Source organism: Siphateles boraxobius, unplaced genomic scaffold (genome assembly GCF_051911475.1).
Source record: "Siphateles boraxobius isolate OS27281-9 unplaced genomic scaffold, OSU_SipBor_1 19, whole genome shotgun sequence".
NCBI classification, from domain to species: Eukaryota; Metazoa; Chordata; class Actinopteri; order Cypriniformes; family Leuciscidae; genus Siphateles; species Siphateles boraxobius.
The window spans coordinates 33,150,101-33,175,052 of record NW_027508799.1 but is presented as its reverse complement, the minus strand read 5'-3'; the positions used below and the strand labels follow the sequence as shown (position 1 = coordinate 33,175,052).

The 24,952-nt window shown below is 38.4% G+C and overlaps 1 protein-coding gene across 5 annotated transcripts in view; it reads left to right on the top strand.

Moving 5' to 3' along the window:
* The first annotated feature begins 261 nt into the window (after positions 1-261).
* Positions 262-24,952, top strand: part of pde3a (phosphodiesterase 3A, cGMP-inhibited) — a 97,762-nt gene continuing 73,071 nt past the window's right edge. For all 5 annotated transcript variants that reach the window (XM_077235133.1, XM_077235130.1, XM_077235132.1 and 2 more), the window contains exon 1: positions 262-1,696. In XM_077235133.1, coding sequence (XP_077091248.1) covers positions 908-1,696 — 789 coding nt within the window. In that variant the 5' untranslated portion in view covers positions 262-907. The remainder of the gene's footprint in view (positions 1,697-24,952) is intronic.

Genomic DNA, 24,952 nt, shown 5'->3' with positions numbered 1-24,952 from the left:
AGCCTGAAAGCCCCAAAGTGATTTGTTTGATATCGCAGGGCATTGTGGTTATTAGTTAACGTTAATTAACTTTAACATTTTACTGTAAAAGGAAAATCAGTCAGAAAGCAAGAAAAGAAATCACACACGATCTAAGAATGTGCTTTGTGTGATAAATTAACTGTTTAAGTCCAAAACAGTCCCTAACTGTATTCGAAAGTCATGCGCAATTTCACTTTTTACGGAGCATGCAAATAAAAGTAAAATAGGCCCAAAGTTGATAAAGTTTTTATTGTTCTGTTTAATCAAATAAATGGTGAAGATTTTTTTGAAGTGTGATGTAGGTGAGTTGTAAAAGTGCACATGGGTGTGAGCAGCTGGAATCAATAAATCAGCTGACTGATGCTTCTGATCAGGATAATCGTTTGGCTGTTGATACGGAGCGCAGCTCGCGCGCTGTGTTAAGGACCGCCTCGCGGCGACGGGAGACTGGCCAATATTATCCAAAAGTCAGGGAAATCTTTTTGCCACGAGAGTTTCCACGCGTGAAAATGATCCAAGAGGTGGCTTAATCCAGCGAGATACGAGAGAAAAACAAAGAAAGGAAGCGCGAGGGAGAGAGATCGCTGATGATGATGATGGTGGTGGCCTAGAAACATCAGGAGTTATTCCTCGTTCTGCTAGACTGGATCGTAAGACGATGGGGGATTTTACGCATTGCAAAGAAAATGGGCTCGCTTTCCTCCTCCACGCACCCCGACATAACTTTTGACTTGTGTTTTCACACGAGGATGCATTGAATGCGAACTCGTGGCAGTCCGCCGCTGGAAAGTCTCTCACTCACTCACTCACGCACGTGAAAAGGAACAGCGGCTCTGCGCATTAATGCGTGTGTGCGCGAGCGCGTACGCGTGCTCTCCCGTGACCGATGGCACTGGAATCCGTGCGCAACGGCTATGTGCGCACTTGTGTCACTCCCGTGGAGCAGGACTGCTGGCACTCGTGCTTGCGGAGCCGTAGGAGCCTCTCCTCGGCCGTGTGTGTCGCCTCGCTGTCCGTGCTCCTCGCGCTGCTCGCTCATCAGTCCTCGGACTGGGACGCGGAGCACGCACACGCGCACTCGGGATCTCCGGCGCTGCACTTGGTGACGCTCGTGGAGCTCGTGTGGCAGTTGCTCTCGCCCGTCTTCACGCTCGTGTGTGCCTTCTTCTGGGTGGGTGTGTATCTGCTCCGCTGCGGGGTGCTCATCCGTACGGCCGTGTTCCTGCTCACAGTGTGCCATCTGGGCGAAGCGGCGGCGCAGTCTCTGCTGGATGCGCATCAGCTCTACTCGTTCACGGCCACCGCGCTGGTGCTGCTCGCCTGCCTGGCCAGCGGGGCGCTCATGGTGGTACGGCTGGGTCAGGGCATCTCAGTGCTCCTCTTCATCAGCATCATCAGGACCGTGTCGCTGCTGTCGCTGCAGAAGGTGCGCGCCAGTTGGAGACCCTACCTGGCGTACCTGCTCGGGGTGCTGGGGGTCCTGCTGGCGAGGTATGCGGACAGACTGCTGCCGGAGCAGGGCGCATCACACCGGGAGGGATCGAGGGGAGATATTCCGGTATTTAAGAGGCGCAGGAGGTCCAGCTCCGTAGTCTCGTCAGACATGGCACATCAAGGCCAGTCCAGGACCAAATCTCACAGGAGGACGTCTCTGCCCTGTCTGCAGAGAGACCAGGTATACTTTTGGCTGCTGCTTTTGATCACAAATACAGTACGATTCGGAATTAGTACAGTCATTTCTTAAAAAGTGATTGCGCAGCGTGCTTACTGTCGCTGCTCATGAATTGAAAGCTCATATGGTTGTTATTGATCACAGCAACAACAATAGCACCAATAATAACCGGAATGATGTATTTTTAGACTGTATGTGATTATTTACTTCTGAAATAGGAAATTAAGGGGTCGTTTTAACAACACGACTATCTTATTGTTGCTATTGATCATGATAATTATAAAAAAAAATATTAGGTCACACTTTACCTTAGTGTTTATTTGGATAAATAATAGTAATGCTGATAAACTGCGGGCACTTACTGTTGTCTCTTATTATCACATTATGATCATAAACCATCTATAAAAATATAAAGATGAGTTATTTGGGGGGAGGATTATTTCTGTCGGTTGTGTTTTTCCAGCAATATTTGTTTGTCCTGACACCTTGGAGCACTTTCACTCCAGCATGCATTAGTTTTCATGTATGGCATAATTTCAACAGAACCTACAGGAAAAGCTCATAGCTAAAGGAGTGAACTCTGACCTCTTGTACACTATTAGGTGTGTTTTTGATTCTTCAGCTTTTATATTTGAGCATGTTTGACCTAAACAAAATATAACTAGCGGACAAAAGCAGCATGTCAAAAACTACCTAAACAAGAGCAGAACTAGCATGCATGTGGACTACAGTGGAGATTTTGTGCTCTGCATAAAAACAAGCGGAAGGTTATTTGATGTGAAGGTTTAAGCTTGCAGTTGTGCATATTTGTGGTATTTTTTGCTATATACACGCAAGTACAGAATACTGACGCTTTGGCTCGTCAACGGGACGTCACTGTAGGCTAAATGGCCAATTGTAAATTTCTTCAGCGTGTAGTAATTATTTATATTGTTTAATTATTTTATTTATAATTACATATACTTTTATTATATTAAAATTATATTAAATTAAAAAAAATTCCAATATATAGTGCATTGTAAGGATAAATTTTACTATACACTACTAATGCTTAGACTGATGATTGGCAAAGTGCACAAAATATTTAGCTGAAAAATTCTAATTATAGATAAAGATATCTCAAAGTCTAAATAATTGGCTATTGTTACGCATGGTGTTGAAACTAAACTGTTGAATCAAGTTTAAGAAATACAGCAGTGTGTATTCCTTGTAAATATTGTATTCACACATGTCCATCTTTTTGTCCTGTTTACTGCTCATGCATGTGAAAATATGCAGTAAGATAAGCTGCCATTTAAAGTTTTGCGTTAAATCCTGTAGTGAATGTAAATGGAGAATAATTGATTTTTTTCTGAATTTAATTTGAAGGTCTCTAAGCAGTTTAGCTTTGCTGGGACGTTTACTGTTTTCACAGAAAAGTTGGTCTTTTTGCTGCTTTTGGTCTGGAGTATTTAGTTTGCACCCTCTAGTGGCCGCATTATTAATTTATTTGCAATGGGAGCCTTAAAAGGAAAAACATTTGTGACGAATCAATACATTGTCGTGGCAATACTTCTGGTATATTTGCTTTGAGTGTGAAATGGAAAAGAACACTGACTCCTGAGTGTGTTTTCCATGTTCTGTATAACACACACACACACCTGGTGCACATGTGTGATGTCTGGAGTGATAATAGTTCGTATAAAGGTTTATGTGTAGTTGTTTTATCTGTGTGGTCTGTCTGTGTAAACATACCACTGTGTGACCCCTGCACCGTTCACGTCTGCTCTGACAATAACCTGTGTGTCTCAATAGGCCACACAGAACAGCTCGAGTGCATACATGAAGACGTCGCTCTTCTGAGCTTTAAGTGTGGGTCAAAGTCCACATCTTTTGTTGGTCTGAAAACGGTTCTGGTACAGGGTTTGCACGTGATCATGTATTGATGATGTATAATTTGCATCTTTGCACGCTCCTGTCATATATATTCGAGTGTAACGTGTTTCTCACAACTGCTCGCGTGTGTATAAATCCCATTCTTGTAATGCATCTGCAGACAAATGCCAGTTTGTGAAGTTTTCTTGGTAAATCCAAAGGGACAAACACAGTGAAACATGCGTCTTCTGATGACAGTTCAGAACAGCTCACATTTTTAATAAGTGTTTATGTATCGCAAAGCACCAAACAAGGTCATGAGTTTGATTCCCAAGAGAATGCAATGAATTTATCAAATGGAACATAAGTCACTTTCGAATAAAAAAAAAATTGGTTACACTTGATTTCGATAGTCTTTAGACCTCCTACATGCAACTACATGTCATCTAACTTTCATTAGAGTATTACTAGACTGTTAGGGTTAGTATAATTTGACATTTACTTGCAAAGTAGTCAACGAGTCAATAAAACGTCTGTTGAAGAGCATCAAAATAAAGTAGTAGCAGATATTAAGCAGACAGTCTACTAATACTCTAATGACTGCTAGTTGACATGTAGTTGCCAAATTTGTATAAAAAGCACATTTATTCATTTAGCTTTAGCTTTTATTGTTAATTTCCTGGAAATCGAATCCATGAGCTTAGCATTGCAAGCATTCTACTATTTGAGCTACAGAACAGCCAAATGTAAAAAAAACATTGAGAACCAAAAGTACTATGCTATCTCTCATTTGTCTCGAGCATACGGTAAATGTTTAATTTGGGGTGGTTGGTTATCGGCTCGTATCACCCATGCTGCCCAGCGAGGTAAACAGGAAGTGATCTCAGAGTCACTGTGACCATTATCCCACTCAGCAGAGCACATGCCCTGGGCGCTTTCAGTGACTTAAAATCATTCCCGTTATGAACATGGCTGTGTGAAGTGAGTTACGTAACGTTCTTCAAATGGACTGAGAACAGGACTGAAACTCTGAATTAGTCTTCCCTCTTCACTCACTTGTCTCTGTTGTGGCCTTTCTATAGACATGACTAACCTTATGTGTTCATTGATACAGTAGAAACATGCAGTTTTGGACCTTACAGTTGAAACTATTACTTGTAGTTAACTAGTGACTTAGATGACATGACCGTACCCCATTTAAAAGATAATGTCTCATCTTGAGTGTTTCTGGGTGGTAAACTGAACCGTACCTCACTGCATTCGCCTGCGTTTGAGCGCAGGTCTCCAGAGGAGGGTATTCGTGGAAAACCCTCGTTTAATGACACGAGCAGTCGTTTCAACTCAAACACCTCACCGCATGGAGTCTTTAGGAGCCTTTAGCAGGTCACTGAGTTGTGATTAGCCCAGGGCTGCCTGGAAAAGCTGTTCGCCGTGAGCCTGAGCCTCTGGGCAGAGCAGAGAGTATTTAAATCTGCTCTTAAAGGGGAAGTGTGTCCTTTTTCATGTTAAAATACTTTCTCCTGTCCCAGTTTAATGTGCACAGATAAGTATATAACCAAGGTTCAACGCGTACTAAAACAGGCTGTGTGAATTTAAAGATTCAGAACTTTTGTTCAACTTTTTGAAATCTGTCACAGCAGGGAATTCAGCGCATGTCTCACTAGCATGTTGACTACAATCTGGCGTGTTTTATGGGAGACTTGAATATAAAAGGGCAACAGGTTTTTGTCTTAGAGTGTGAATTAGGTTCCATTTGTAGGTTGACGTCTGAATGAATGTAAACTTTGGCTCTGTAGCGCTTCAAAAACATTGCTCTGTTTGTTTGAGTGGCCTAACACGTCATCTTTAGGCATATCAGGTGAAGAAATATTCATTTGCAACCCATTTTACTTCAGTAAAATTGTATTTTGGAGTAAAGCAGAATATTCAGTGAGGAAAAAAATGTATATAGTGAAGAGATCAATCCAGAAATACCATTTTACTAAAGTAAAATGCGTTGCAAAATACCCTTTTCACAGAATGTATTGACACATTTCCTCAGTTATTAACTAATTAAAATACTTAAAAATTACTGAAACCCTTTATGTAGAATGCACTATAAAAGTATTTTAATGCACCTTATATTAGTGCACTTTATATTAATGCACCAACATGCATTTTATTGTAATTCACCTTATAAGGCATTGTATATTCTCATGAATAATTGTAACCACAGTTATAATACATTATAATACTTCATTGAACATACTTTTAGAAAGTATAATGCATTAAAACACAATGACAAACAACCAATTTCAGACGTAACCACCAATCTGGGAATATCATAATGCATTTTAACTTTGCAGTTAAGTATAGTTAAAATTATTTATGGAAAGATATAAGGCATTATAACATACATTATGTGTACCTTTATGCCCCTATTATGCTTTTTCAGATATTTCCTTTCATATACTGTGTAATAAAGCTGTTTTTGAATGTAAAAGGTTTGCATAGTTTTAAAGATTAAAGTGCAGATGAAAAAAATCCGGGGGAAATCAGAAAATTGAACTGGAAATAAATACTTGTTTAGAAAATATTAAGCACGATTTAAAAAATCTTTGCAATGCCCAGTGCACTATAGATAGTATTAAATGTGGCACTGCACAAGAGCCTGAAAATCGTTTGTATTTTGCATGGATTGGACCACACAGTTTTGTTCTAATAAATATAAAACTTCACATAGGCATTAATTAGTCATTTAACATGCTTTATTCTTAACACAAACATTGTGTGTGTGTGTGTCGGTGTGTGTGTGTGTGTGTGTGTGTGTGTGTGTGTGTGTGTTGGTGTGTGTGTCGGCGAATGCTCTCTGCATGAAATATGTCTCTGACATGGTTTCTTCTTAAATAAACCTGGGATGTCCTGTTGCTGTGTCTGACTCTGTCCTCTTTTCATTCTCAACTTTCCCCCCCACTAAATTCTGCCTAAAAATAAACAAAAAACCCATTAATTATTTGCATGCAGCTGTGGTGTTAGTTAACGTTCTCACATTTTAATGTGTACCACGCCACAGCTTTTTGGGGAAAAGATTATTGTGCCTTTAGTCTTTAAAACAACAGATAAAGTAATATTTATCTATTTTATATTTATGTGGTGGTGTGCGCTGAATAACACTGACAAGTCATCTCTATTCAGTAGTCTACCAAAGTTACGTTAGCTAATCTAACGTTACTGGCGAGATCAGTCACACATGAAAGTAATCAGACTAACATACAGTGCAATATTTCAAAATATATATTGTAATTGAGTGTGTATACCATAAACGGTGACGTGTCGAGGTGTCTCTCTCTCATACTGTTTGAAAAACGCGGACCTGTGATTCCGCTTTGCGAATCGCAAATCAAGCAGTGATTGACAGCGCTCTGATCCAATGGCGTTGGGCATATTCAGGTTGACAGAAAATCTAGCCCAATGATGTTGGGGGGGCACCTTGGTGGCAATCATATTCCAGGCAGGGCCACCCCGTGCCATCCCTCTAGACACGCCCCTGGTCAGCGGTAAACCAATCACAACAGACTGGGTCATCTGACCAATCAGAGCAGAGGAAGCTCTCAGAAAGGCGGGTTTAGAGAGACTGAATCTTTGATCGAAGTGTTTCAGACGCTGTGAGAAAAGTGGTGATGCTGCAATGTACACTCACTTAAAGGATTATTATGAACAACTGTTCAATTTCTCATTAATGCATTATCTAATCAACCAATCACATGGCAGTTGCTTCAATGCATTTAGGGGTTTGGTCCTGGTCAAGACAATCTCCTGAACTCCAAACTAAATGTCAGAATGGGAAAGAAAGGTGATTTAAGCAATTTTGAGCGTGGCATGGTTGTTGGTGCCAGACGGGCCGGTCTGAGTATTTCACAATCTGCTCAGTTACTGGGATTTTCAGGCACAACCATTTCTAGGGTTTACAAAGAATGGTGTGAAAAGGAAACAACATCCAGTATGCGGCAGTCCTGTGGGCGAAAATGCCTTGTTGATGCTAGAGGTCAGAGGAGAATGGGCCGACTGTTTCAAGCTGATAAAAGAGCAACTTTGACTGAAATAACCAGTCGCTACAACCGAGGTATGCAGCAAAGCATTTGTGAAGCCACAACATGCACAACCTTGAGGCGGATGAGCTAGAACAGCAGAAGACCCCACCGGGTACCACTCATCTCCACTACAAATAGGAAAAAGAGGCTACAATTTGCAAGAGCTCACCAAAATTGGATTTCAAATTGGTTTCTTGAACATGACAATGAGTTCACTGTACTAAAATGGCCCCCACAGTCACCAGATCTCAACCCAATAGAGCATCTTTTGGATGTGGTGGAACGGGAGCTTCGTGCCCTGGATGTGCATCCCACAAATCTCCATCAACTGCAAGATGCTATCCTATCAATATGGGCCAACATTTCTAAAGAATGCTTTCAGCACCTTGTTGAATCAACGCCATGTAGAATTAACGCAGTTCTGAAGGCGAAAGAGGGTCAAACACAGTATTAGTATGGTGTTCCTAATAATCCTTTAGGTGAGTGTATATTACGAGATAAGTAAAGTGTTTTTTGTCCTTGGATGCACATAAACCTATTGTAGGAACCTAAAATTAGAAACCTGTAAGTAAAGGCTTAACATGTTTTCTTGACATTAAATGACAGAAAACTGGTTAATGCTGCTATGTTAGTGTTTCATATTCAACGGCTAAGGATGTGACGGCAAAATTCGACATCTTTCTCTCTCCTGACCAACATAATAACCCCACCCCCCCCCCCCCCCTCTCTATTTAAAAGTCATAGAAACATTATCATGGATTTTTTTTATCCAACTGTTACGACTTCCACTTCTGAGAACCCCGGAAATGTGCAAAAATATGTAGTGAATGTATTTAAGAAAGTACAAAAGGTCAATCAAAATGACTTAAAAAGAGAAAGAGTTTGACGCTTTTGTCACATCTCTTCTCCAGATGATTAAATGAAAGGTCCTCCCCTCTTGTTGTTCCTCCCCAGAACTAAAAAAACAGTGGCATTTTTAGTGGCCTGAGAAATTAAGATGTTTCTGTTTCTTTTGTGATGGAGGAGAGGATAATGTATTAGATTAGTGGAGGAGAAGAAAAGGGTGTGCGAGTAGCTATTTGAGGGATGACGCAAATGGAGATCCATAGAGACCTGGAGTATGTTTCTGTGCCATGGGCCTTTTTTTCTCTTCTTTTTTTGTTTTTTTGTTAAGAGGTCCTTTTCCCAGCCTGGTGGAGATATGAGGTTAGTAGGTGGGACTTTTCTGTCTGGCAGGATTGATAATAAACCTTAGCTCAATGAGATCTGAGAAAAGCAGCCGATGTGCCCTGAAGGTAATGGTTTCCTGTCTGAAGTGGACCGTGCTTCATTCCTCGCGATTCTGCCCTTACCTGCAGTAGCTGAGAGATTTTTAATCTACACCAGAGCCCCCGACACGCTGAGGGTTGTTTTCCTTCCTGCAGTCTACGGTTCTTCGCTCGCTCTCGCTGTAATTGGTCTGGTCTGCGTCGCTGCGGCAGACAGAGAGATCTTTGACGTCGACTCGCTGTATTTTGCTTGTAAGAGGCCTTGCGTCCAGTCGGACCGTGCCAGGCCTGGAATGTGTAGCCTCAGCTGTCTTTGCCTGAGCGGGTGGCTGCCAAAAACCTCATCCATTTTAAAAATGCTAGCAGTTTGACTCTTTCCAAACAACCTAGAAGGAACAGGACAAGCAGGTTTGCTTACAGAGGACTATCTGAACCAGGTGCGCAGCTGGCGCTAACTGATGGAGCAAAGAAAACCAAATGACATTAGCTGTTCTACATATGTCAGTCTAAAAATGAAACCTCCAGCTGCTGTAAAAGCGTGTCTTGAGAATAAAGGCTGTTCAAAGGCTTCTGGAAATTTAAAAAGCATTGTAGATTTGCAGACGAAGTTGCTTATATGAGATGCCCAGAAGTGAGGTCACCTCAATAAGAGATGCTTGCACTTCACTTCTTTGCAGACTGTGCTGTGAATATATTTCCCCTTATTTTGCTGGTGATTATAAAATCAAAGCAACGTTGTAACGTCTAAACTTGGCAAAAACGGCATTACATTTATCTGAATCAGCTGAATCAAGCTGAGAATCAATGTCTCAGTTTCAGTGAATCAATTCAGAATTTTGATTCAGTGATTTGAACTACAATTTTTATACTAATTAGATACTAATTAGCTGATCCAGTTAAGTAATTAAAAATGTTACATCTATTTAACAACAATTGTTCCTCAGATATGAATTTGTATTTTTTTAATTTTTTGGGGAGGAGGGGATTTTAAACATTTAAAAAGAAAATATCTGAATATTTGGTAGTATAAACTAAATATGGCTAAAGGGCTAAACAAATATTTTTTATTATTAATACTAGTCTTTCAATGAATTGATTCAAAATGAAGATTCAATGATTTGTTTGCATCAGCAATCAGCCCTACATTTGTTCTTGTTCCACTCAGAAGCCGTTTCACTCGTCATATACGTCACAACAAGGACGAAAATACTATCTCAACTTCTGTTTCATGCTCACTTTAAACAAACACATGTACATTACATGTATTAATACATATAAAATATATAAATATTTGGCAATATAAATTGAATTGGGCTGAGTGCACACTCATTAGTGTTTTTTTGTTGGTGTATGTTGTTTGTCACACATATTTCATCTCCCCAGCCGATGGACGGCCGCTGTTATTTTAACCTGCGCTGGCCGAGACCCAGCACCCCTCTCTCTCCCATATGAGCCTCAGACAAGGCCTGTCTTGTTAACTCACTCAGTGGCATGTTTTAGTTTCATAAATATGGATGGCAGATGGTGTAGTGATGGGGGAAGTTTCTGAGTCGAGCCAGTCATTGACAAAAATGCCGTCTGTACATCTGTCTGTTTGTCAGACCGTCTCTCTCACTCGTTCTCGCTAAGGTTTACGCTTTTGAGGGATGGTTTTCTTTTTTTCGGAGTATATTTGAATTAGGGAAGCATAGTTGCGCTGGAGAGTTTACAGAACATTTGTTCAAAAAGACAAACAAAGTGCTTAAAAATTCATCCTGATTATCAATAATTGGGCTCATTTTAGCTAATGCAGAGTATTTTGTGTAATTTATTTATTTAACAATTTTTCATTATTTTATATTTACTTTAAATTAATTAATTTTATTATAATATTTATAATTGTATTTCGAATTATTTATTCAATTATTTACTGTATAATATTCATTTATTTGAAATGTATATGAGAGTGAGGCTTTTCAAATTAATTGACCAGTTTAGTAAATAAATAAATTATTATAATTAATTACTTTTAAATTCCTTTCATTTTAATCAATTAACAGCCCTAATTTCCTATTATGGAAATTGTCACATTGAATTTAACTCAATTATTTTCATAAATGTTTTACAGACTATTTACATAAATTTATTCTGCTCATGTTTCACAAATATTATCATAATTTTTTAGCAATTTTCCGACGTCTTTCTATAAATTATCAGTCATGCTGTTTGAGCAAAGATTAGCTTAAAACAATTCAGTGGTATCCTGTAGCATGAATTTATGACAATAATTAAACATGAAATAACCGTGTCCGTATTTGTGAGTCTCTGGGAAGCTTCTTAAATCCACCTCATTAATAGTGACTAATATCTTTATCAGTAAGGGTGGGAAACACAATTCTAGAGTTCCCTGTTATCACAGCAAACCCCTCACGTATCCTGAGGGGACTCCTGTCGCAAAAGCTTTTTGTGAGGCTTTGATAACAGCCGGCGCAACGTTTTACCACCAGCTTCTCAGAGGAAACAATGAAACGGCAGCTGGAAGATTTTAACTGCAGCCAAAAAACACGCAAACTTGCTTAGTTGACATGTTACTGCAGCTTGCACCTTAGCTGCCAATGTGTGTGTGTGTGTGTGTGTGTGTGTGTGTGTGTGTTTGGCCTATCAGATAATTGCATGCGCAATTGTGACCGTTGCAGCTGGAAGTGTTTTTCGGCCGCTTGTTAGCCGGGTTAAGCGTGTAACTGGCCTAATAACGTGAAGCCACACAGTCAAAGTTTTACCGTCAGAGCTCTTGTGAGAAATCGGCCCCTGCTTTACATCAGGAGTTGACAGGTACCGTGAGAACGGATGCACACTTATGCCCACCACTGCTAGATCTGACTCTCTGACAATTGACGAGTAAAAACACTGTGCTTAGATCTGTTGATCTGGTGGGGAAGGTACTCTAAAGTCAGCATGAAATGAGAACTTTTCAAAATGCATTTTATCATTAACAATTCATCAGTGCATTTTAATTTGTAAAAAATGTTTTGACCTCCTAATGTTTAATCAAAATGTATTAACTGGATCTTCTGGTTAAAACAACTAACTTCGACTTCAAATTAATCCCATCATTCAGTGCGCTTAAACTCCGCCCCTTATTGCTGGGCGGTAAACCGGTTCAAACCGAAAACCGGTTTATATTTTCGTCACGATATTGATTTTGAATAAACCGCCATACCGGTGTATTTAATTACACAACGTTCGGAACGAACGTTACGCTGCGCGACACTGTTTCAGACGGACCCTTTACAATGTTGCACTTCTAAGCAGCGACGAGTGAGGGGGTAAACAAACAGCAGTGCTCTGTTACGTTACATGGACGATGGATGCTGAGCGCATTATTGTAGCGCGAAAGTACATCAATATAATGCGCGAGCGCGAATCTCTCTGCTCGCGCGCGGAATATAATGTGCCCTCAGATACACGCTGCTTTTGTTAAAATTGGTCTATTTTCTCTGGGAACGCTCAGAGAATCCTGCACTTAAAACATGTTCAGTGCAATCGCGAATCTCTCCTCTTCCCCAGCTAACAATTTTAGGTTATAAGAACGTTTTCATAACGTTCCCATTAAGTTATAAAAACGTTAACGTTATTTCAGAATGTTCTAGGGACATTCAAAATGTCCAGTTTTTTAGACGTTGTATTAACGTTATTTCTTGGTTATAAGAACTTTATTCAAAACGTTATAAGAACGTTCAATTCTCCCGTTATATAAACGTTGTATCAACGTTCTTGCTTGGTTATAAGAACATCATTCAAACGTTATTAGAACGTACAATTCTCCTGTTATATAAAGGTTGTATTAACGTTATTTCCTGGTTATAAGAACGTTATGAGAACGTTAAGAAATAACATTTTTAGGTTATACTGGGCTCTATTCTATTCTACAATATTCACTAATGACAGTAAAATAGACCATCCTAAGTCAATTTACAGCAGTAATTCCTCTCTCAACCAGTAGAAAATGCTTTGAACACCTGATTATGCATGTAAAAAAACCCCGGCATAAACCGGAAAACCGGCATAATTTTGAAAAAAACCGTGATATACATTTTTGGTCAAAGCGCCCAGCACTACCGCCCCTCCACTTTTTGAGTGCCACGCCCACATCTCAAAATCAACAACCGCTGCATCCCGTCCCACATTTTTTCTTTTCTAATAATCCGTTACTACTTCAGTTTCAGACTTTAAACTTGTTGCAATGTATCTGTAGCTATGGAAGCTAGTGTAGCTTAGGAAGTTTTTGTAAATAAACATCAAATGATATCATTTATTTCTGCATTCAGAACATTTATCTGGCACAAAAACAACAGCGTTAAACATAATGAAATAGCATTTAACTAAATATTTTACTACTAAAGTTGTGTCCCAAATGACATTATGCATTTATACTACGCACTATGTACTCAACCGTGTAGTTTCACGAGGATATTTTGTCATTCAACATCAGTCTCTTAGCCCCTCCCCCTCATCATCAGAGTCTGTTAGCCCCTCCCACTCAACATCATAGTATGTTAGCCCCTCCCCCTCATCATCAGAGTCTGTTAGCCCCTCCCCCTCAACATCAGAGTCTGTTAGCCCCTCCCCCTCCACCATATAAGGAAAGCAGTGACAGTTGAGTACATGTGTCCAACATTCTAAGCTTGCTTTTTTGTTTGTTTCCATCATTCTTTTTGGAATTTTCATTGTGAACAGGATACGGCTCTTCCGGTTAGCTTTTTACAATGGCGGAGTCCGATAGATACTGCTGGGCCAAATCTTTCCGCAACCTGCCTGAAGTCACATATGGCGCTGTGGTTCGGATGGTAAATGAAAACTTTCAAGTGGGAAAGCGTGAAAGCTGAGGTATGGCTGTCCACGTCCTGATGCAGAGCAACCCGGTACACTATAACAACAGCTGCGGGTGTAGCCTGCCGTTCGCCAGAAGAGTAAACGTTTCTATGGTAACAGCGAGTTGGACCAATCAGCAGACGTTGCTGCTACGCTTAGGATTGTGGGTAGTGTAGTTTTTTTTCATAAGATCGCGGATAAAACACGGTTTTCTTAAAACAAGGTTGATTTCATACGAACGTATAGGTTCCACAGGAGCAAAAACCTTCGTTTCACAACCTGATAGCTTGTGGTCAGTCTACCTCGGATGGTTTAGACATTATGGCTGATAATCTAAATCCTTATTGAGAAATACTGTTGACCGGAAGTTCTGTATCCCTACTCCGCGTTCTGGAAGCAGGAAGTGTGACATAGGCCTATATGGCATAGAATAGTGCATAAGTACACGAATTGGGACACATCTAGGAGACGCCCCGTATATTGGGCCTAATTTATTTGTCCCGTACGGGACCTCCCTTGTCCTGTTTATTGACTGCTACTTTAATCTAACCACTGACTGATACAACAGCAACACGACACTAGAGAATGATCACGACACCGGTCATCATCCAATCACAGCCCACTCTCATTCGCATCAGACCATACGAATAACAAACTCTAAATTGAGAATTAATCATTCTTTTGGGACAAATCTTTGTTTGATTTGCGAACAGAATCCTCTGCTGTCTGGTCGCTCCCGGTTCGATCCGAACTCGCGCTAAAGGCAAATCCCTTTCACTATCCGGGTTTTGATTTCGGCAAATCAGTTTTGGCGAATTCAAACAAAGTGATTATTGTTCATGAGTCCAACATCTAGCCATGCAAGAAAACATGAAATCTACCTGAGGGAATAATATGCTAATGGGATTTGATGCTCAAGAAACATTTCGGATTATTATTAATGTTTAAAAAAAAATGTTCAGGATTCTTTGATGAATAGAAGTTTCAAAGGAGATTTATCTGAAATAGAAAGCTTTTGTAACATTAAAAATGTCTTCACTGTCTCTTTTGATTAATTGAATGCATTTGCTGAATAAATGTAGGCTATTACTTTCTTTAATTTCTTTGAAAAACATTTTTTTTTGGAATTCTTACTGACCCCAAACTTTTGAACTGTAGCGTTTAATGTTACAAAAGCTTTCTATTTCAGATAAATGCTATTATTTTAATCGATGGTTTGTGTGTAATGTGACATTTTTTTGTATGACATTAAAATTAATTTTAGAATTAAATTGTACATAAATAGGTTAAACAAATGTGTTTATGTCTGAGAACCTTTTAAACACATACTTAACTGCAGACACTGAAATGACAAACACTGTGTGATACAATACAAATATTTTGGGTGTCCCTTATTTTCCTATAAAGAACCACAATTGTCCCGTATTTTCCTTTTCTGAAATTGTCAACCCTAGACACACCTTATATTCAAACGTGCTACAGTGTCATGCTACACCGCTAATTGTTGGAAACAGTAGCTTGTTACTGGAAAAGCTACAGTGTTTTGTTAACAGCTAAGCTACTGCTGTGCTTCTGAAAAATGCTACTAGCATTAGCGCAACCCAGTTAGTTTCTGCCCAGCAGTTTTGAGGACTAGTATCACAGAAAGTTTAAGATTTAGCTTCTTTAGCAGTATTGGTATGGAAATAAAACTGTATTTTTTCATACTGATGTATTTTGGCTTTATAGCTATTTGTGGCTCACCCACTTTTGCTTATACTAATTGATGTTTAGGAATATATTGAAAGACCATCGTACAAATTATTCTGTTTGTTTAACGTTTCTCCGAAGGCTTGTTTCTACTTGACATTTAACAGATAGTAAAGATATATCTACTAAACACCGAAGACATTATAGCAGAAACAAAGACAATGTTGTTTTTATGTTCCATAAGTGCCATGCTTTAAAATGTTAAGCACACTTAGCGTTTGTTTATGAATGTGCGTGTACAGATATGCACAGAATTGTCTTGTGGATAAAGCCATTTATGTGTTTGCTTAGTTTGCTGTCATGCTGCTTTAACAATTTCATTGGCGGCGATTAAAAATTATAGGGATTTTTATGCCACATCTCTTCCTGTTCTTCTCACTGGGAGGGAGAAAGGGAAAAAGCAAGAGAGAGGGTAGGATAAAGAGAGAAAGAGGGCATGCTTCCTTCACAGATGTGATCCATCTGTACAGGACCTAAAAGAAACACTCATGCATTTCTTTTAGCCGAAAAAGCATTGAGAATCGGACATTTCTTGGTCTGTCCCATTGACAAAACCTGTTCAGAAATGGTTGATCCATAGAAATTTCCAGAATGCACAGTGGAACCAGTGAGCATATTCACTTATGGAAATGTAGGCATGTCTACTGAATGATTATTACAGGTTTCAAAAGAGAAGGTTTCATTTTTGGTTCCCCAAAGAACCTTTCAGTGAAAGTTCATTTTATTAAGAATACTTAAGTAAAGTTCAACAAGAGTATTTTTCAAGTATGCTTTATGTTGTAAATATACTAATATCAGTGCATTTTGCAGAAATGTTTTTCCAATGAGCCTAGGTTTGAATTGGTATTTGTGGGTAATTTAAAGTGATACATGAGTTGGAGTGTGCACGTTTGTGTGTGTGTGTGTGTGTGTGTGTGTGTCTGAAGCCGTGTGAAACGGTGTGCTGCAGGCGTTTGACCTGATGAAAGTGACCCCAAACAGCAAGAGCTTCCTTGCATTCCTTTGACGCCTACAGAAACAGGAATGCTCATTTTAGTGATTCATGTCATATCTGCAGTGGTTTTCATGATCCTGAAAGCCAAAAGTGTGAACAAGTTTTGTTTGGTCTTAGCTTGGTATAGTCTTGGTACTACCGTGCAAGTTTATGGCTTAAATGTTAGTTAAGCATATAAACAACTAGGGTTGTAACGATACCCTCATGTCACGATTCGATACATATCGCGATACTGAACTCACGATACGATATTATTGCGATACTCCAAGACATATGAAAAAAGGTTAAAAAAAAATATAAAAAGTTTTATATTATTGTGGGTGTAAATGAATAGGCTTGGTGCTGGGAACCAATGCACAGGACAATAGTGACACCAGAATAAAAATATTCATGATTCTGAAGCTAAAAACAGAATTATTTTGGACGAATATGCTTGCACTCTGTCACTGACTCGATATTTTTAAAATAATATAGGTCACTGGAAACATAATACATTCGGCATTATCAGGACCCGTAAATATTCCCACATTGTATTATTATACATTATATCCAACATTATGTAGTTTAATGTAGTACTGACACTAAAACTCTGTAAACTCTGTAATGTTTATTTTGAGTGAAATATCCACGATACATTTTGTCACTATCCACGATACATATTGTTGCATTTTTGTATTGCGATATATTGTGACACGATATATTGTTGCACCCCTATAAACAACCTTTAGCGACAGTAATACTGTTGTTTGACTGGAGAGAAAGTGATGTTTTTTTTATGTTTTAAGAGTTAGAATGGATCATGTGACACTGAAGACTGGAGTAATGATGCTGAAAATTCAGGTTTGATCACAGGAATGAATTACATTTTAAAATAGATTCATCAGAAAACAGGTTTAAATTGTAATAATATTTCACAAGTTTTTACTGTATTTTTGAAACTTCTTTCAAAACCATGAAAAATATCTTACCAACCCCAAACTTTTGAACGGTAGTGTAGCAAACAGCACAAATTCGTACTTCAACCTTTAATCATTTTGTTCGATTGGATCTCTAGTCACCATGATTCTCCTCATTCTACCATACACAACATTGTCAGTTTGCCGTTATGTAACATTAAAGTCAGACCTGATGAGTTGCGTCCCATTGGTGATGCCCGGCTGGCACTCATCTGACATCTGGCACCTCCACCGTGGACCTCATCTGCCGTCCTGCATTTACATCTCGCCGTTACATAACGGGACGCTTCTGCGGTGAAGGAGGTTGACCTATTGGATAAGGGTCAGTTCTGAGGGACTGATTGACTGAATGCTAAAGTCAATGGTACCAACAGAAAGATTGTCCTCGTCTGTCCTGCATTAAACCACCCAGATTGACCTGCACTGACCCAATCCCTGTTTTAATCATGAGCATTTATATAACACTGGCCATTGTTTTTCATCATCTTTAATGACATTTCAGATCTTTTAATTTATCTTCAGAGCTCAATGTTATCAGTTCATTGTACAAATGAATATATGATCCATATCAATCCAAAGGAATATACAATCAAATGATGCATTGCTAGCTACATTAATCGTTTGTTTAATAAAGTCACAGCGACCCATATTCAAATGAAAACAAATATAAGCTTTATTTAGTAACCTCTTATTAGTTTGCTGATGTTATGCAAACACACTGCCATTTTGGGGTCAGTACATTTATTTATTTGTTTGTTTGTTGGTTTGTTTTTCAGCAAGTATGCATGAAATTGATCAAAAGTGACAGTAAAGACATTTATCCCCGGTTTCACAGACAAGACTTAAGCTAGTCCCAGACTAAATTTCATATTTAAGCTGTTTCAACTGAAAGAAACTTGAACTCACAAATCTTAAAATATGTCAGTGCAATTGTTTTGTCTCAAAATGCACACCAGTAATGTTTTTTTTCATAGACACTTTTATAAAAGTTATTTAAATGTCCTAATTGAACTAAGGCCTAATCCTAGCTTAGTCTAAGCCCTGTCTGTGAAACCGGGCCTTTTATTATTTCAAATAAATGCTGTTTTTTTGGGGGACTTTTTATTCATCAAAAAATCCTGGAATTTTTTTTTTACTTAGAAAACAGTTATTTTAAATTGTGTTCTTTTTTCACAATATTAATGTTTTACTGTGATTTTGATCAAGCATGGCAGCCTTTGTGAGCATAAGAGACTTTCAAAAATGAGAAGATAGTGATCAAATTACATTTCATTAAAATCACCTGTCAAGTTTATAACATATATTACATCATCATATGAGAGTCAGATTGGACGACCCCAGGGACTCGTCTCAAGACCATTTCTTTTTCTGTTTCAAATTTTTACAAATTCTCTTTTAACTGTTCATCTATTGCCAAAATTATGAAAAAAGATCAGTCAAGAATAGAAAATTATTGTCAGAATCAGAATGTGTAGTGCATAAAAAATGCCCGTCAAAACCAACACGTTCCCGACAAGATTTGTCAATTGGATTGGCGTTTATTCTCTTTAGCATGCAGTGTGTCGTATTTCACTGAGTTCCCTGATTATTTTGATTCAGTTTCAGTGAGTGAAGAACAAATTTATACTCACTTGCATTATGTATTATACGTTATCGTCTCTGACAGACTGTTGAAGTTTTTCAGGGAATGCTAAACTCGCTGGACCTCTGCTTCTCGTAATCTCTGCCATGTATCATGCACGTTATTTTCTGACAGACATCAATGTCGTGATATTTAAATGATGTGGATTTGAACAAAGACGGACTGTAAGATAATTGCATTATTATTAATTTCTTTGCCGGCAAGTATTCAGTGAAGTGATTGATGCCCATGAGTGTTACGTCGATGTTTTTAGGTCTAATATTCCTACCGTCAGTTTTTGACAGACGTTATAACACGCGCGAGGGATGAGCTATGTTTGATTTTGGGGTAATTATTTAAAAAAAAACATAGTTCATTATACAGAATGAAGTTTATTTTGTGGCTTAAATAAATGGCATGTTACTCAGAGACTGACATGTTTGGTTAGAGTTATTAAATTAAACAAAAGGACAGAAAGATTCTGAAAGCTTCTTACATTATTTATCTAAGTCAAGCATCACTATTAATAGTGCTTAAACTTTTGTTTGTGATTTGAATAGACCCCTAAAACTAAGTATTCAACTTTGTGCTCCACTGCTTGTGCCCCAAACTTGGATGGTTCCTCAAATCCTCTGTTTTCATTCTCACATGATAGTCTCATACTAGTCTCCCAGTCAGTCACTCTCCTTTTTAAACCCGGCTGTCTCTCGATCCAAACCTGTGAGGCAGCACATGTGACGTTTCAAACAAACCAGGCCGGCCGTGCGGCAGACGGCTTCGTCAAATAAACAGAGCAGAGGCTGATGGCGCTGAGCTGGAGAGCTTCTCTCAGAGTTTGGGCTGTTGATGAACAGATGTGTCCAGGTGTTCTCGCTTCTCCGGCCCGCCGCTAATGGCTGTCACGAGACGCTGTGCAAGCATTGTCCCTGATCACAAGGGCTAATGATTCGTCTCTGGTGTGTGTGTGTGTGTGTATGTGAAGAGCAAAGCTGTATGTTGCTGTTATAGGCTACGTTCAGAATAGCTCTTTTTGCACTTTAAAGTGTGTTTGCTATATTCATTTTCTTTAAAGCATTTTCTCTATGACCTGCTTTATTTACTAAAATGTGCTTAATTTAAAAGATCAGTGTGCTTTTTCACTTGACCTTTTATTTCCACGTATGGTTCCTTTTTTTATCATTTTTTTTTATTTTGATAATCATTTCCTAGTTTAATTTGCTAAGTTAAGCATGCAAACACTTCCATAAAGTCATGAACTTTCTGTTTTTAGTTACGCTGTTGTCTTCACACTGCAAAAAAAATCTTAAATCAAGATTATTTGAGATGCAAAATGACATAAAATATTAAGTCTTTTTTTCTGTGTAAAAAAAATTTTTTTTTAAAAAGTTTATGCTTAAAACTAGAAAAAATATAAACCCAATTCAAAGGGAAAACTAGTTAGATAGATTAGATAACTTAATTGTGATAAATTTTTCAGAAAGCAAGACTTAATATCTTACGCCATTGGTTCATAAGCTTATGTATCTTAATTTGAGAATGTTTAGATATTTGTACTTAAAAACATGCAAAAATGCTGAGTAAAAACATTATTTTTTGCAGTGCAATGTCATTGGCTAAATGTTGATTTTGCGCCGTTTATGTAGTATAAAACATTCTCACAAGCCATGGAGCTGAATTTCAAGAAGACTTTCCAAGTAGTTAGCAAATCACTCTGAATCAAAATGATCTGTTCAGAATCCTAATCCAGTTACCACAAACATCTGGAAAGGTCGTGAAAAAGTCACAGAATTAAGTTGTCCAAATGTGGGAACATCACATATGGCATAGTGTTTCACACACAAGTAGTAAACAAAATATAGTTAAAAAGACAAAATCCTTTTTTAATTGCACTGCACTGTAATTAGTAAATTAATATTAAATATGAATGGATTTCAGTTAAAAATGATAATAAATAGTAAACAGAAAAAAAGCATTCAGTATGTGATATTCCATTCTGAACAGTTACATAGTAGCGTTCTTTCTTTCTTTCTTTCTTTGTACTTTCTTGTAATGTTTGTTTTATCCCTTTCTCTCTAATAGAGTAATTGTGTATAAACGCATACATTGGAAAATGGATTTCTCTGGAAGTGCTCATCTGTGTCACAGATGAGAGGGTGCAGTAAGTGTATGACGCTGGTTGAAGCCATTAAAGCGATGCACACACACACACACACACACACACACACACACACACACACACACACACCTCTGAGAGCCCCAGTGGTTCTGTTTGGCAGTGCTGGGATGGTATCATTAGTCGGGCTCTCAGGGTACATAAGGGCCTGTGTTAATGTCAGAATGTGCCGCTGGGCATGATATCCCCATTCACTCTCTGGACTGTCCATTCAGCACTAAGCACTCTCTCTCTTTCTCTCTCATCCACCACAAAGTCTCTTATTGGATTAGGTTGTTGTGGTAAGTAAGGCATTGGGTGCGTATTTTACTTAGAAACAATTCCCCTTCGTTCTAGGAAATTTACTCTTGCGTCTTGTGTGTTGTTCTTGTTGACAACCATTTTCCCGGTGTTTTATTTTTATTTTTTTATATATACATGAAATGCCATTTGCATCACATGTGATGCATTTCAATGTGAAAAAAACCCACTATAAATTGGAATAACATGTATTGAAAAATCTAAATAGTTAAAATGCTGGTTGCACAAGCTGTGTACAAGTTACAACTTATCCTAGTAATGACGTAAATGGGCACTAAGTTACAACTTACAGTATACAACACTAAACAAAATTCATTGCACAAATAAACATAGTTGACATGTAACTCTTGGTAAAAACTAAATATTTACAGAAGCCTCTGACCGGGAGGAATGGTTGGAATAAAACAGCTGATTGATTTGAATTACATCATTATGCTCTTGTTTTGCCTCGACAAAATGCGATTCTTGTGACATTTGCACTTCACATTCTAAGAGAGAGATTAAATGATTAAATTACTGGTAACGCTTTATTTCAGTGGTCCACTTTAGACGTTCTACTAACTATAAATAACTTTGCAACTACATGTCAACTAGCAGTCATTAGAGTATTAGCAGACCGTTAGTAGAATGTCTACTAGACTAACCTTCAAAAGTGGACTATCAAAATAGTGTTACCAAATGACTTTGTAAGCGGCTCTTTAACACAAACCCAGTGTCATTTCTTATGTTTTTTTATCAGTTTTTTTATTGCTATTAATTTCAAATACATTTTCTGAAATGTTATTTACAAATACTTATATATATATATATATACTTAATTGTTATTTTATGATTAATTATCGTATTTCATTGAAAGCATATTTTTTTACTATAAAATAAGTGCTGCAAAATAAGTTAGAATCAACTAGCTAAGTTCTGCCTTGAGAGCAAATGGTGCAAACAAATAAAGTACAGTGTTAGTTACAAACTAGGTAGTATTTAGTGTGGGCTTTACATTGCAATTTATGTTAGAACTTACAAACGGCTTACAAACTTACAAAGTCTTGAGTTTTCTTCCGGGAACGAACACGTCACAATATTCTTCATTTAAATAATTCATACGCAGAATAAAGGGACGGGGTCTGGTTGAGTTAGTTAGTAGTGTGTTGAAACTGGCGGTTATGGTAAGGGGCGGGGCATTTCCCAAACACTGACCAATCACAACACACTGATCCAGCCGACCAATCACAGCACACTGTGCTTTTCAGAAGGAGCGGCTTCATAGAGACAGGAACTAAACAGAGCGTTACTGACAGACTGGGAAGAGAGGAGCCGCAACAATGGAGAATATGGGGAAAATAATGTGGTTCTTGAACATTCAAGCATAAATTCTAAAAACAAAATCAAGACTTTGTAATAGAGCATCATAGATGCTTTAAAAGCTGCTTGCACTTTTGGCATATTTGATATTTGAATTCCTTCTTATTGATGTGATTTGGGTGAAGTAGGTTAAAACAGGATTTCGTTCTTCAAATCCCCTCGTCTTAGTGTGTGTGATGGGAAGTCCCGAGTCATGGTATTTGCATGGAAATGTTTGTTTTCTGTTTGCTTTCTTTTATTTATTTACCAGTGCAAGCAAATCTTGTTGAAAAATATCCTTAAGTGGATGAAAAAGAGGATGATATTTTGTTTCTAATTAGTATCAGTACATGATATTCTCTGATTCATTATATGATTGAATATGTTCAAACCGAGGCCAGAAATGACCCCTTGTGAACATAATTCAGCGTTACAAACCCCGTTTTTTCCTCCTGCGAAAGCACATGCGGAGTACAGATGTGTGTACATTGTCAGAGTGATGGCTACAAGAGCGCCAGTCGCTCAGAACAAGCCTCACGTGGATCACGCTGCAGTTACAGTACAGTACGTGCAGGTTTGCTTTTCCCATGAGAGCCGTTCAGAAGCTGCAATCAAGGAAGTGTACTGTAATACTCCAGCCCAAAACAACACAGGACCTGCATTAACCTCCATAAGGTCCGTCCCATCCGCGGTCTGTGGTCTTGCCGGCCTCGGGTCCTGGAAAAATGCCGGCTTTCTAGCATCCGTCAGATTTGTTCGCTGCCATCGATATGGAAGTGCCAAACAGTTCTGCTCCGTCTGACTTTAAATACATAAAACTGAATGCAAGCTGTGCTAAAAACATGCTGTAATGTCATGACGATTGTTGGGGCAACCCCAAGCTGTGGTCGGGATCTGGCTGCCTCGACCAAAAGAAAACATTGACGTTAAACTTGACGTGGCACCAAAATGAGATCCAATCCGGAGTAAGATATAAACACAAACATATCTAGTGGTTGTACATGTATGCTGGGGACTGTAGAAGAAGCCACAGCTGGCTCTCATCATTACCATCATATCTCTGTGCTTGCGTCATCAATCCGATACTCCCTGCAAAATCATCTGGAACTGACTTTAAAGGGGTTTGACCTTTCATTTAGTGTGTAATGTAGCTGTTTGTGCATGTACACAAACTGCAAAGTTACAAAGAAATAGGACCTAATTGTTTTCTAATATTGTTTTTTGTCTGAAGTTTTACATAATACATAAGATGTCTTTTACCAGTATTGTGATCAAGAAAATAATCAGAATAAACATTTTTAAAAACCTTGTATATTACAAAACATTTTTACATTTTAACTTATTTAGATATCATATTTAATACATACTAAAATGACAAAGGTGTGTGTGTGTGTGTGTGTGTTTGTGTTATATATGTTGAAAACAGTTGTGCTTCAAAAGAACATAATTTATTTGAAACATTTACTTATTGTTACTTTTGATCAAGTTAATGCATCATAAATCTGATTAATTCTGGGACTGTATATTATATTCCCCATATTGTCCATCCCTAATATTTATACTCTTGATTTGTTTAAAGTACTTAACACAATAAATTAAAAATATCTAACTATGGAATAGATGTGGAAAACTGGTAGGGTTTTTTCCCCATTTTTTCATGAAGAATTATAAATCATTAATATCTCTCCGCAAGACTGAAGTTTATATCGCTTAGATACATCGCATGCATGTTAAATAATCAATATCATTCCATGAAATGCAGTTTCTGTGTCTAGGTAGCAACTTCCCCCAGTTATCCAGTGTTTTCTACATGCAACCTTCCTCACGTCAGTCACAGGGCAGATCGCATCTGCTAATACACGGCGCGTACACGAGCTCTGAAGCTCACGACGTGATTCAGTCTGACGTTAATGGAAGCGAGAGCCATGTGTGTAACTTAACAGCAGTGTGCTGTTAATGTGGGGAGAAACGCTCCACTTAGCAAACTGGCTGAGAAGAGATAGAGAGAGAGAGCAGGCATACAGGAGGAACGTGTCCAGAAGGCCACAGAAACAGCCAGCCAACAACACGCTATTTTGGCTTCGG